The sequence below is a fragment of the Rhinopithecus bieti genome, unplaced genomic scaffold, assembly GCF_001698545.2.
Source record: "Rhinopithecus bieti isolate Rb0 unplaced genomic scaffold, ASM169854v2 scaffold_33121, whole genome shotgun sequence".
In the NCBI taxonomy this organism is placed as follows: Eukaryota; Metazoa; Chordata; class Mammalia; order Primates; family Cercopithecidae; genus Rhinopithecus; species Rhinopithecus bieti.
In genome coordinates this window covers 563,405-576,132 of record NW_016814090.1, presented here as the reverse complement: position 1 = coordinate 576,132, position 12,728 = coordinate 563,405, and the positions used below count along the sequence as shown (strand labels likewise).

Below are 12,728 nucleotides of genomic sequence, written 5' to 3'. Positions count from 1 at the left end.
TATCATGATGGAAAGGAGGTAATGTTAAAATCAAGGACTCTGGAGTGAGACTTAGTAGGTTCCACCACTTTTAATTATATAAAGGTATTACATAATCACATGCATCCTGAAAATGCATCCATCTACTATGTACCAGTAAACATAAAATTAATATTAAAAAAGGGATGTAATGTTAAATCAAGAGTTTTGGAGTGAGGCTTACTAGGTTTGTATCTTACCACCACTTCTAGCTGGACAATCTTGAACATGTTTCTTAGCCTCTCTATGACTTACTTTCTTTCTCTGAATATACAAAAATAGTAGTACCTGCCACAGAGTGGCTATGATAACTAAAAGAGAGAAGGCATTTGGAACATACGGAAGAGTACTTGATACAGAGAAAGCTCTCAATAAATGTGATCCACTAATACTATTATTAGCTTTTGTGTCATATAGCTAGACATGTGAATTCCAATTTCACCACTTATCAGCTCTATGACCTGAAACAAACTGCTAATCCTCTGGGCTTCAGGTTTCCTTGTATACAGTGTGGGAGGTGTCACACGATGCTGCTTAACTCAGAACATTGTCATGCATATTAAATGAGAGACTGTATGTGAACAATCCTCTTATGTTGCTTGACAATTAAGATGGATATTAGCCTAGTATATTGGCTGCTGACCAGCTTTGAGAAGCCTTGAAAAGAAACAGACAGTTGGAAGAAGAAAAAATCGAGGATACTGGAAGTTATTCTAGGTCTAAGTACATATCATACATAAACAGTGCTTATGCAGAGAAGTGAATGAATCCCATCATGGGAAAGGTTGGAGTGGTGAGCATATAAAGTGCAGTGTATGAGGAGTGAGACCTAGAAAAGGCTAAACTGCTGAAAGACAAATGACAACTACTTACAAGTACTGTGAAGAGGCAATGATAACAAAAGAACTATTTTAGACAGACATCCCACATGAAGCACACAGGAAAAGCAGCCCCCATATGATCCCTGCCTTAACCACTACCCCAGCCTGTGTGGGACACAGAGATGGTAAACTTACAATCACAATGATGAAATCAAGGCAGCACCAGGCACTGGTGAAATACTTTCCAAATCCAAAGGCTACCCATTTTAGTACCATCTCCAGGATAAAAATATGTGTAAAAATAACGTCAGTACAATTTAGTAAATCTTGGATTTTGGGTTGGCTCTGAAGGTGAACATCTTCAAATATCTGAAACGAAAAAGCACAGCCATAGGCCAGATTGAATATTTGCAAAGAACTCCTTGGTAACTTTGCTTTTGTTTTTCTTCCTTATGTGAATAAAAACTGGTATCTCTCTTGGTAATGAGGTTTTGCTCAAAAGATATTAAGGCTAAACTTTTCCAGTGGAATCCATTCCTTGAGTAAGTAAAAATGGAAGAAGGAAAATCCTCTTTCTTCTGTTGTCACGATAGTTCCTCAACTTCTTATTACTGGTCCCCTGAATATTAAAACTTCTTCCTAATGGATCACATTATTTCCTGGGCTTCCTCATACTTTCAACTGCTGCCAAATATGTGTTGTCAACATTTCCAGGACCACCCAGTGGCACAGACCATCTCTCATCTTCCCAATTGCCTTGGTGAATTAATTCAGTGTCTCTTTATTGCTTATAACATTAAGTCCAAGTGCCTTAGCCCACCCTCTAAATCCTGCCAACCCTGATGCCCCTCATATCCCCCTACAAACAGCCTTATCCATTTACCTTACCATTCCCTACAAATAGTGTCATTTCGTATGTGTGCCATGACACACAAAATTTGGAACACTCTGGGCTAAAGCTCCCAGTGTAAATTACTTTGAATATTGAACATTGTTATGTGTAACTATGAAACAGAAATTCTGGCTTTCAGAGCAACCCTTTTTAATGCTACATCCAAACACTGCCCTCACCCAAAGTGTATATGATTCTACAGGGTCTATATAACTAGGGAATAAGCTGTCCTTTTGGCCTTTACAGAGTTACTGAGAATGAAAGAAAGGAAGAAAGGAAGAAGGCCTGTTACTAAAGCTGCCCATGAAATTTACGCCAACATTGAAGGCAGGAAGTGGGTTTTTGGCTGGAGAAGGCCCTCTATCTCAACCTCTGCTCTTTCAGCTCTTCTTCGGCTTTAAGATTTCACCTTAGCTGATATTTTCTACAGGAAACTGTCCTGTTCCAGCAGGACTGGGTTAGGTTCCCATCCTACATGCTCCCATGTCACCCACTGCTTCTGTGAGTAGGCCACTTAATTGCTCTATCTATCTTGATCTATACTTTCTGGTCTATAATCGCTCCAGCTATCTTTCCTACTAGACTTCAAGCTCCTGGAGGTCAGGGACTTTGTTTGTTTGCCTCTTGAGGATAAACAAATCTGAATGGTATTGGGTGCTCATTTCCTCCCTTATTTGGGAAGCTTAACGGTAAGATGGTTCAGCAGACCTGAGTAGTTAGCTCAATGGATGAGCAGGCTTACATCTGCAACCGCACTTCAGAGGCTTCCACATTATACGTAGGCCGTTTCCTGACACAGGAAGCTCTTATTATTACATAGTTGCCTAGACCAGAGTTTCTCAAACTCTAATGAACCCCAAATCACCTAGGGAACTTGTTATAATGGACTGCTTGTTACAATGTAATACTCTACATTTCTAACAAGCTTCCAGGTGATGCTGATGCCGCTGATAGATACATATAGTGGCAAACGACTTGATGTCTCTTGTTCTCATTCTCTACAAATAGGTACAGAGAAATATGGGCTGGGTCCTTCTCCTGGCACCCTCTGCATCGTGTATTCAGCTTTGTTCTGCCCAGCCTACACCTGCCTTTCTGAAGGCAGGTAAGAACTGGGGCTGTGTGCCCTCTGCTACATTTCTGATCATAAATTTTCTTTTTATGGCACCATGGGGCATTTTTGCTGTGGCCTTTTAGCAACATCACTGCTTTCCCACTGCCTATCATAAGTATCATTTGTGGAAAAAATACAAAAAACCCTACCACTTGAATAAGAGTAGACAGCCAGTCAAAATGTAGCCACCAGAAAGTCTACAGGTAACACTAGACCCAAGGTTAACAATAAAAATTGATCAAGGGAATCCTCTGGGATGGTTTTAGAGAAATCTGCTTTTCTGTCCGAAGAATAATTTACACTGTAGTAAGTAGACAAATGGAGATGTATGTTGAGCACAATCACCAGTGGGGTCTGGTACATATTCATCTCTTCTCACCTAGAGATCACACAAGTGTAAAACACTAACCAGAAGCTATGGGGTGTAGGAGCAAGATATTTCCTTGCCTTCTCCACTTGCTAGTGACTCGCTGTGAAATGTTCTGTCACTCTTAGTAGGGGAGAACCCAAGACTCCTGGGTTTAGTAATATGGAACCAAACTCTCATAACAAACTCATAACTGTTTGTTATGTCAAACAGTAAGAGAGTTTGGTTCCATATTATTTAGCTTCACATTACTGTATAATCATTTTAAGGGAATATACATGATAGAAAAAAGCAGAAAATAGAAAAGGAGAGGGAGAAATATGCAGATGATAAGAGAAAAGATACTATCCCCCCTGCAGAGAGGGGAAAGGGAGACAAGAAGGACCAGAAGGTGTGGAGAGAGAGCATAAAGGAGTGGATGGCTTTATGGCTATGGAAGCTCATGGGTTCAGTTATTTCTAAACTTCATTGGGACTCATACCACCCTTTGATCATGCATATAAAGCAACATCTCCTTGTCCTTTCTTCCAAGAGATCATTAATGACAGAAAACACCAAGGCAACTTATTATATCCTAATCTGGTCCCTGTAACTCCCTCCTATAATATTTTATCTTTCAGAAAACAGCACTTTGGCTTATGGGAAGAGGGAGAGTAAAAGCATTGCTGTCTAGAGGAGGAACTATGGAGGATATAGTGAAAATGTCTAAAAATCCCCCAAAATTGAGAGGTAGATGATCAAGGACCAGACTCTAGTGGCCACTTTAAAGTGTTGATTTTAGTTACTCTTCCACACAGATAAAGCATCTTTGCTTGGGGATATCCCAGTTGAGCATGACTTCAGAAGTTGTGCAAAACCCTGCCCATTGCGGGAACCAGCAGCACCAGAGACCACTTCTGCCTGGTCTCCCATATTCACAGTCCCATGAGAAGCCAAGTAAGAGTGCAGCTTCCCCAGCTGCCCTGATGCCCAATGTCTCCACAAGACCATGATGATTTACCAGTGCCCCACTGCTCAGCAGAATCACAAAGATAATAAAGCTCTCAAACCAGCTGTGTTTCACTATTTGGTAGCAGGTTTTCCGCAGGTTCCACCAAATGACCCAGTGAGGCTTTCTCTTGTCCATGCTACAGCATGAAAAGCAGCAACCAAAGCCTGAAAGGAATTAACAGTAGCACTATCATTAGTGTCTGTAATAAATTGCATTAAAATGCAACTTTTCACCCCCTCCTGTGTTCACACCCCTTGCCATGTGACCTGCAGTTGCTCCCATTAAAGAAGTACAGCATCTTTTTCTAACCTCTTAAATCTGGTCCCAGACATGTGACTTGCTTTGGCCAATAGAGTGGAATGGAAGTCACACTGTGCCAGTTCTGAGCCCAGGTCTTGAAAAGCCTTGCATGTTTCCATTTGCTCTCTTGTGCCATCTCCATAAAAAAGGCATATTCAGGCTACCCCATTGGGTCTGGAAGGAGGCTGATAGACATGTGGAGCAGAGCCATGTTGCCCTCTTGAGCCCAGGCTAGATAACACTTGCATGAATGAAGCCAGCCAAGATCAGCAGAATCCTGCAGGCACATGTTTATTATTTTATGCCACTGAGGTTTTGTGGTTGTTTGTTATGCAGCAATTTTTTTGGTAATCATAAAGAGATCATGTCTGGAGGACTCCAGGGAATTAGGTAGAATGGCCACAGGCTTTGTGAACCTCTCAGGTCATACACGAAAGAATTTGATCAAATGTCGAGATGTTTACAAAGAGCTGAGCATTTGTTCTCAACACACACAGGCCTTCAGCATAGACCACATTGCCCTTTCCACCTTTTCTCCTCCTCCCCTTGTACAAATTCTGCTGATCCTTACTTCATGATGATTAATAACATTCTGCTCCTTTCCTCATCTTCTTAAACCACTATGGGCTCTCTTCACTCTGCCTCTTTTCTTCTTCCAAGAACGTCAGTAGGTTCATCTTCCTAAAAGACTACACTTTTTTCCTGGCTTTTATCCCACTCCTCCCTTCTTTGATAAAATCACCTTTCTTTCTCATCTCCACTGTTGACATCATATGCACACCTCAAGGGCCAGTGCAAATGTAAATCAGGAGAACTGCAATCTACTGGAAATCCTTAATCCAACTCCTGTCCAGCTTTGGAGCTGTTAAACAACCTGGAATGTGACTTTGAAATCTGTTATCTGTGTTCTTTCTGGACCCAATTTAGTCCTAATCTGATAGATAATTTTTTAGATTCATTCATTAATTTGTTGTCACTTATATATTCATCGACATTTGTTGAACCCATTTCTGGGCCGGCTTCTATTCTTACACTAGAGATACAATGCTGATGAAGTCACTGCCTTTGTTTTTAAGGCCCTCATGGGGGAAACCAGTGCAAATAAGTTCACTACAATGAATATAAGAAACAGTAAAAGCCCACAGGAAAAAGCCACTACATCCACTCAAGGAATTAGAAAAGGCTGCATTTATTGATTGCTTATTTTTGTTCCAGATGCTCTTCTAAGTGATTTATACTAACTCATTTAATACTCACAACAGCTCTTTGCTTTGGGTACTATTATTACCCTCATTTTAGAAATAAAGCACAGAGAGGTTAACTAAACTGAACAAGTCGCACAGTTCATAAGTGGCCAGGCCAGAATTTGAGCTCAGGCAGTCTCGCTCCTAAGTTAAAGATCCTGACTACAATGTCTGAACTCTTTTCTTGGTCTTTCACCTCAAATATATACTGACATTGAATGCCCTGGGAACCACAGAAAGTGGCAGACATATTGGCCCAGTGGGCTTTCTAAGAAAGTTTTCTAGAGTGTTTACCTGGCATGTTGGGCCATGTGAAAGGAGCCCAATTAAAGCAAGAATTTCCTGAAATCTTCTCTGCCTAGACCTGACAATTGCCCCAAGAATCTATGGGTGCCCTCTCATTGCTTTTGTCTCCAATAGAAGTAGAAAGATGCTATCTACTAAAACCATAGAGCCTCAAAGAAGAACAGAAATCCCATCCAAAGATTATGTGAACTGGATGCAGAAATACTGCCACTTACCTTTGGGCAAACATCTCTCTGGTTGCTTTTTGGGAACCATCTCAGGTAACAATCCAAAGCCATCCTGAAGATCAATGGTGCTACATTCTGATAGTATACTGGTAACATCAGACTTCTGCACATCAGAACAAAAGGAATGGGGAGCCATTTACTAAGACCTTCTTTCACCATGGTGGTATGGAGTTTCTCATTGTCTGATTTTTTAAGGATGAAATGAACTAGACAAAGGTTTCTAGGATGAGCGATGTCAAGAAACACCCCTCCTGCTGGGTTCTTCTCTAAGTGCTATGACCAGTCTGATTTCAGAAGAGAACTCTCTAGCTCATCTCTATGGCTGAGGAATGGCAAGGCATGTGCAGATATAGTACCTCTACTTTTTCTCCCTACAGATCATAACCCTGATATGCTGCCTAACTCCAATTATGTGATAAGAAGACTACTGAGACTGTAATTTTACACTGTCTCACCTACTGGAATAATAGGCCTAGACTAGTAGTTCTTATTTCCTTGGCCCTCCAGGAGATATTTTGGCAGTGTCTAGGACATTTTTCATTTTTTTAACTGGGGGATGCTACTGGCACTGAATGCATAGAGGCCAAGGATATGGATAAACATCTTATAATTCACAGAAAAGCTCACCGCAACAAATAATTGTCCTGCTTCAAATGTCATAGAAGTAGAGTTGAGAAACTTGGCCTAGACTTTTGCTCAAAATTCGATTCTTGCAATTTTCTCTGCATTAACTGTGCCATTTTTCCATAATAGCTATCCTAGAGAAGGTATGTGGATGAGCCACAAGTTCCTCTGACATCCTAGGAAAATTACCTTTCGGGGATCCTGTATGGTCAGATGAGGCTCATCTTCAGGGAACATGTCAATTTCCACACTTTGAACTCCCTGGCTGGTGGGCTTCTTGTTCTCCTGATGGAGCTCATAGGCCTAACACAGAGAGCCCAGGATAGAATTAATATTCCTCCTGGACATGTCACTTAAGATGAAAGAAGTTGGAATGCTATTTGGTTTTCTCTTCGTCATGAGAATAAGCCTTTGACATTATTACTCTTTTTTCTCTTTAAAAACTGCTCCTGGAAAACTCAACATAATTCTGGGAAAACTACCAGAGGAAACAGATATTGAACTTGTTGCAAAGATACATAATCAAAACAGTATGGTTCTGATACAAAACTCTGCAAGTAATTCAGAAATAAAACTTATGTGGGGATTTAATATAATTTATATGAGGATTTAATATATTTTAAACATACTCTTTCAATTCAATGACTAAATGATAAATTATTTAATAAATGGTACACAATTCCATAATACAGTAAAATAAAATGTATAATCATATGATATTCTGATGTAAAAATAAATGGGTAAACATTTTAAAAGGAAAATTTGAAAAATAACTTGCTATCATGTGGGGTACAGAGAGTTTCCTTAGCAAAATAGGAAACTAAAAGGCATAAAGAAAAATAATATATCACTACATAAAACTGAAAAATAAATTTGGTCTGATGACCTACAGGGATATCTAAGAAGAATGTGTGAAGTCATGTAACCGAGCAGCTTGGCAGCTGAGCCTCAAACTGTGTTTTAAACTTTTTTTTCTTTTTTCCCTCTTCCTGTTCCTCTTTCTCCTCCAAGTCAAAGATACAACTTTGAGACAAACTGCCTACGTGTTACCTCTCATCTTGAAATACAGCCTCGGAATGTGCTGTGAACCTCCACTGCCTTTCCTTTCCCATACTATATTCCCATACCTTATGCACATTTATTTACCTAAATGCTTTTTAACCACACACCATGCTCTTTTATGTGATCATTAATTTTCTTAGAAGCGTCAAGAATCAGATCCTGATAGGGACCAGGTACCTCTAGAATTCTCTAACAAGATTACTTCAAGAACGGAACCTACCCCCGGCTGTAGACTGACTACAAGATTGACTGCAACTAATGTGTAACCTGGCAGGATCCATGATCCATGATGGTGCCAGCCCCTTCACCAAATGGGACAATAATTCAAGAAGGGCCACTGGAGCAAGTCACACCACTGGGCACTCCCTCACCCCTCTTGCCTCTTCTGTATCTCAAATGCTTTCTTTAAAAACCCCCGCATTCCTTCCACAAATTGAAGAGTAGAATGAGTCTCTGCTCTTCCCCTTCCTGGCACAGATAGTAAGGGAATATTGCTCTTATCATAATTTGTTATTATTTCGAATTCTTTTCATAAGCAGCTAGTAGCCAGACCCTTTTGCAGATTACAGTCACATCTTGGGTGAGTGTTTTACACTAACATCTATGTGAAGACTCCTGCAACTCTGACATTATAACATAATGATTCAGAAACATTTCTCCACTCATGTAATAACATATGTAAAAATACACACACATACTAATGTGTCCAGAATTGGTGGGTTCTGGGTCTTGCTGCCTTCAAGAATGAAGCTGTAGACCTTCACGGTGAGTGTTACAGTTCTTAAACATGGCATGTCCAGAGTTTGTTCCTTCAGATCTTCAGATGTGTCCGAAAATGTGTCCAGAATTTCTCTCTTCTGGTGGGTTCGTGGTGTCCCTGGCCTCAGAGGTGAAGGCACAGACTTTCGCAGTGAGTGTTACAGCTCTTAAAAACGGCAGGGACCCAAAGAGTGACCATCAGCAAGATTTATCACACAAAGCAAGAGCACAAAGCTTCAATACCATGACAGCAGACCAGCAAGTTGCTACTGCAAGTTTGGGCAGCCTGCCTTTATTCCCTTATCTGACCCCACCCACATCCTGCTGATTGGTCCATTTTACAGAGAGCTGATTGGTCCATTTTGCAGAGAGATGATTGGTCCATTTTACTGAGAGCTGACTGGTCCATCTTGACAGAGTGCTGATTGGTGCGTTTACAAACCTTGAACTAGACACAGAGTGCTGATTGATGCATTAACAATCCTTTAGCTAGACAGAGAAGTTCCCCAAGTCCCCACCCAACCCAGAAGCCCAGCCTGCTTCACCTTTCAATGGCACTCAGGGCCGGACTTTGCAGCACCTAGCCTGGGCACTCCAGCAGCCCAGAGGGAGCTCAGCCCAGAGGGAGCTCATCCCTTAATCAAGCCCAGCAGGGGTCAGCCATGCGGAGATGCGGGCCCCACCGAGCCTGCACCTGCGCCCACCCAGAACTCACACTGGCCTGCCAGTGCCAAGCGCATCCTGGGTTCCCGCCCACGACTCTCCCTCCACACCTCCCAGCAAACAGAGGCAGCCGGCTCCAGACTTGGCCAGCCCGGAGAGGGGCTCCCACAGTGCAGCAGCAGACCGTAGGGCTCCTCAAGTGCAGCCAGAGTGGACACCGAAGCTGAGGAGGCACTGAGAGTGAGCGAGGGCTGCTAGCACATTGTCACCTCACTAATATAGCCACAAATATACCTCACAAACATACACATACAGAAAGGGGTAACCTGTCTATGGAATAGACACAAAAACGAAATATAAAGTAGTAAAAATTTAAATAAGATAGCAGGTAATGGTGTCTAAAAATACCCTAAGATGAGGAAGGGAACCAGAGCTATATTTAAGACTTGAAACTGTGGGCTGAGGTAAACTTCTTGCACTTAAGAAAAAAAGCCAAAAAAAAAAAAAAATGCTGTAGCAAATGCTTATAATTACAATTGTACAAAGCTGCATACCTAGTGAGACAGGAAGAAGTATAACCTCAGAAATAGGACCTGGGCAAAGGTACCCACTGATTCAGTGACTTGATCTGCAATATGACTTGTATCACTATTAGACCACAATCCAAAGTTAGCAATATAAGACATGGATCTGAAATGGATGCCACAGAAGGATTTATTACAGACAATCATAGAACTTAGACTGCAAAGAGAATGACAGATCTTCCCACTAAAGATGAGCTTTTAAGCTAACATTCCAAAATATATGAGGAAACAAACAAAATCAGCAGACTTTCTAAAATTAACAACTAGGAAGTGAATTCACTTGAGAAAAAGATGAAAGTAACATAATAATCTGAAAATGTCTTTAAATGAATACATTTAGAATTTAATAAAGAAGTCACATAGAGTTTCACTTCCGTGGATGATAGCATGAGAATCTCTGTGAACGTTCTCCCAAGGGAAATAAGCGTAAGTGGTGAAAACTGTTTTAAAAATAATTTAAAGTCTCTGGAAACTATTCTGAGAGTGTACAGCAAATGAAGAAACATTTGTTCAAGAAAATCTACTAAAATTCAGTAAGAATGGTAGAAATTGATGACACTGAAGCCATGATCTGACCTCTCCCCCAGGCCCTTCCAGCAAGTTTTATGGAGGTTCCACTTTAGACAGAGGTGGCCAAAAAGATAGGGCTTCCTCTACCCTAGCTCCCAATCAAGGGATGTGGTGATGGGTGCACCAAAATCTCACAAATCATTGCTAAAGAACATTCAAATCCTAGCACTCCACATCTAAGAAGCTCAATGAAACCCCAAGTAGAAATATCCATGTAACCAAAAACCACTTATTTCCCAAAAACTACTGAAATCAAATTTTGATTTTGATTTTCATGAAATTGAAAAAAAAGACATTGAGCCTTTTGAATGGAAAGGCACATCAATGATATCTGCATAAAAGGAAAATCTTTTTAAATGCTTTTGTTTAAAAAAATACTGCCTACATGTTAAATTACCTATTGCAGGCCAGGCACGGTGGCTAATGCCTATAATTCTACCACTTTGGGAGGCCGAGGTGGGTGAATCATCTGGGGTCAGGAGTTCAAGACCAGGCTGGCCAACATGGTGAAACTCCATCTCTACTAAAAATACAAAATTAGCCAGGCATGGTGGCGCACTCCTGTAATCCCAGCTACTTGGGAGGTTGAGGCAGGAGAATAACTTGAACTCGGCAAGCAGAGGTTGCAGTGAGATGAAATTGCGCCATTGCACTCCAGCCTGGGTGGCAAGAGCAAAACTCCACCTCAAAGTAAAATTACTTACTGCATATTTATTTTATCTTAGTGCAAGGCCTGTCACATGGTGGTCATTCAATGCATTTGAAATAAAGAAATGCTGTTATCATCAAAAATAATCCCATTTTCCAATACATAAATGATTACAACACCATGAAATGTCTACCAATAAAAATGCATGAGTTATGGAAGAAAGAAGAAGAAGAGGAAGAAGAAGAAGAAGCTTCAGGCTACCAGCATTTCTTATCTCTTCCAATTCTGAGTTAAGGCCTCTAAATTTCTGGTGAGTGTGGCCAAAAAGTTGGCTCCCTTTTTCCATCTAGCCCTCCACTCATAGGGCAGAGACTTTATCCCAGAAGCGGCAGCCGAAGAATACTAGAATCACCCTCATTCCAGTTTACTTGTAGGGCGAAAGCTCTGGGGGTGGGGAGGATTAAGGAAGAAGGAAACTGAGAAGTTGAGAGGCTACTGCCCCTGCCCAAGTGCCTGGAATTGTGCCTAAGAGATTTTTGCCCAGAGTGGGAGGCAATTCGTAAGAAAAAAGAGCTCTGAAGTTCTCCATAGAACTGACTTTATTTGAAACAAAGTGGTGTGGGGAAGTAAAAGTCTAAGAGTGCTCTTGAAAACAATGGATATTTTGTTGGTAAGCAAATAAGAAGAGACTGGTAGCTGTCCTTCAATAAAGGCAACAAACTGAAACATAGGTTAGCAAGCTCACCACAAAGAACTATGAAAAGAAACAGCTAAGGAGAGTCCCCCTGGGGTCAAAGCAAATCTCAAAAGACTGCGCTTAAAAGCTATCACTTCCAGAATTTAATTGAATCAGACAGTTGAGCAATTTATGCCCCATGGCATTGTCAAGGAAAATAGAGCAATTATCTAGCAATTAGTTGAGCCTAAAATCGAAGTATAATACCAAAAGAGGCAGACGGCTTAACAGAGAGATCACAGGAGACAATCAAAGATAGCCTTGCTGAAACAACAGTCATCCTAGACTGACTGTGTGCACATCCAAGGATGTACTGTCCTAGGAGTGACACCAAAGGTTTCACATTGTGTGTGAATGGAGGGGAATGGGTTGGAGAGGGAGTAGACTCCACTAAAATAGTCTAGTGAGATTACCATTTAATAAAGAAGCCCCAGAGAGGAGAAAAGTGAATCAGTTATAGAGTTTCCACAATATGTTACTTAAAATGTCCAATATAAAAAATTATGAAATGTGCAAAAAACGAGAAAGCGTGACCCATACAGGGGAAAACAGTCACTAATAGAAACTGCACTTGAAAGGGTCAAGATGTCAGAGCTAAAAGATAAAGAATGCAAAGAAGCCATTATAAATATATTTAAAGAATTAAAAGGTACAATGCTTAAGGAAATAAAACATACTATGACGAGGTACAATCAAATGCAAAATATCAATAGAAATTATATTTTAAACAGAGCCAAATATAGACTGTGGAGTTGAAAAGTATCATAACTGAAATGAAAAAGTCACTAGAGAGACCAACAG

The 12,728-nt window shown here is 40.8% G+C and overlaps 1 protein-coding gene across 2 annotated transcripts in view; it reads right to left on the bottom strand.

Moving 5' to 3' along the window:
* SCN11A (sodium voltage-gated channel alpha subunit 11) overlaps positions 1-12,728 on the bottom strand; it is a 113,326-nt gene that overhangs the window by 35,850 nt on the left and 64,748 nt on the right. For both annotated transcript variants that reach the window (XM_017849619.1, XM_017849620.1), the window contains exons 16-19: positions 7,094-7,207; positions 6,269-6,383; positions 4,213-4,367; positions 1,035-1,208 (exon numbers count right to left, since the gene is read on the bottom strand). In XM_017849619.1, coding sequence (XP_017705108.1) covers positions 1,035-1,208; positions 4,213-4,367; positions 6,269-6,383; positions 7,094-7,207 — 558 coding nt within the window. The remainder of the gene's footprint in view (positions 1-1,034; positions 1,209-4,212; positions 4,368-6,268; positions 6,384-7,093; positions 7,208-12,728) is intronic.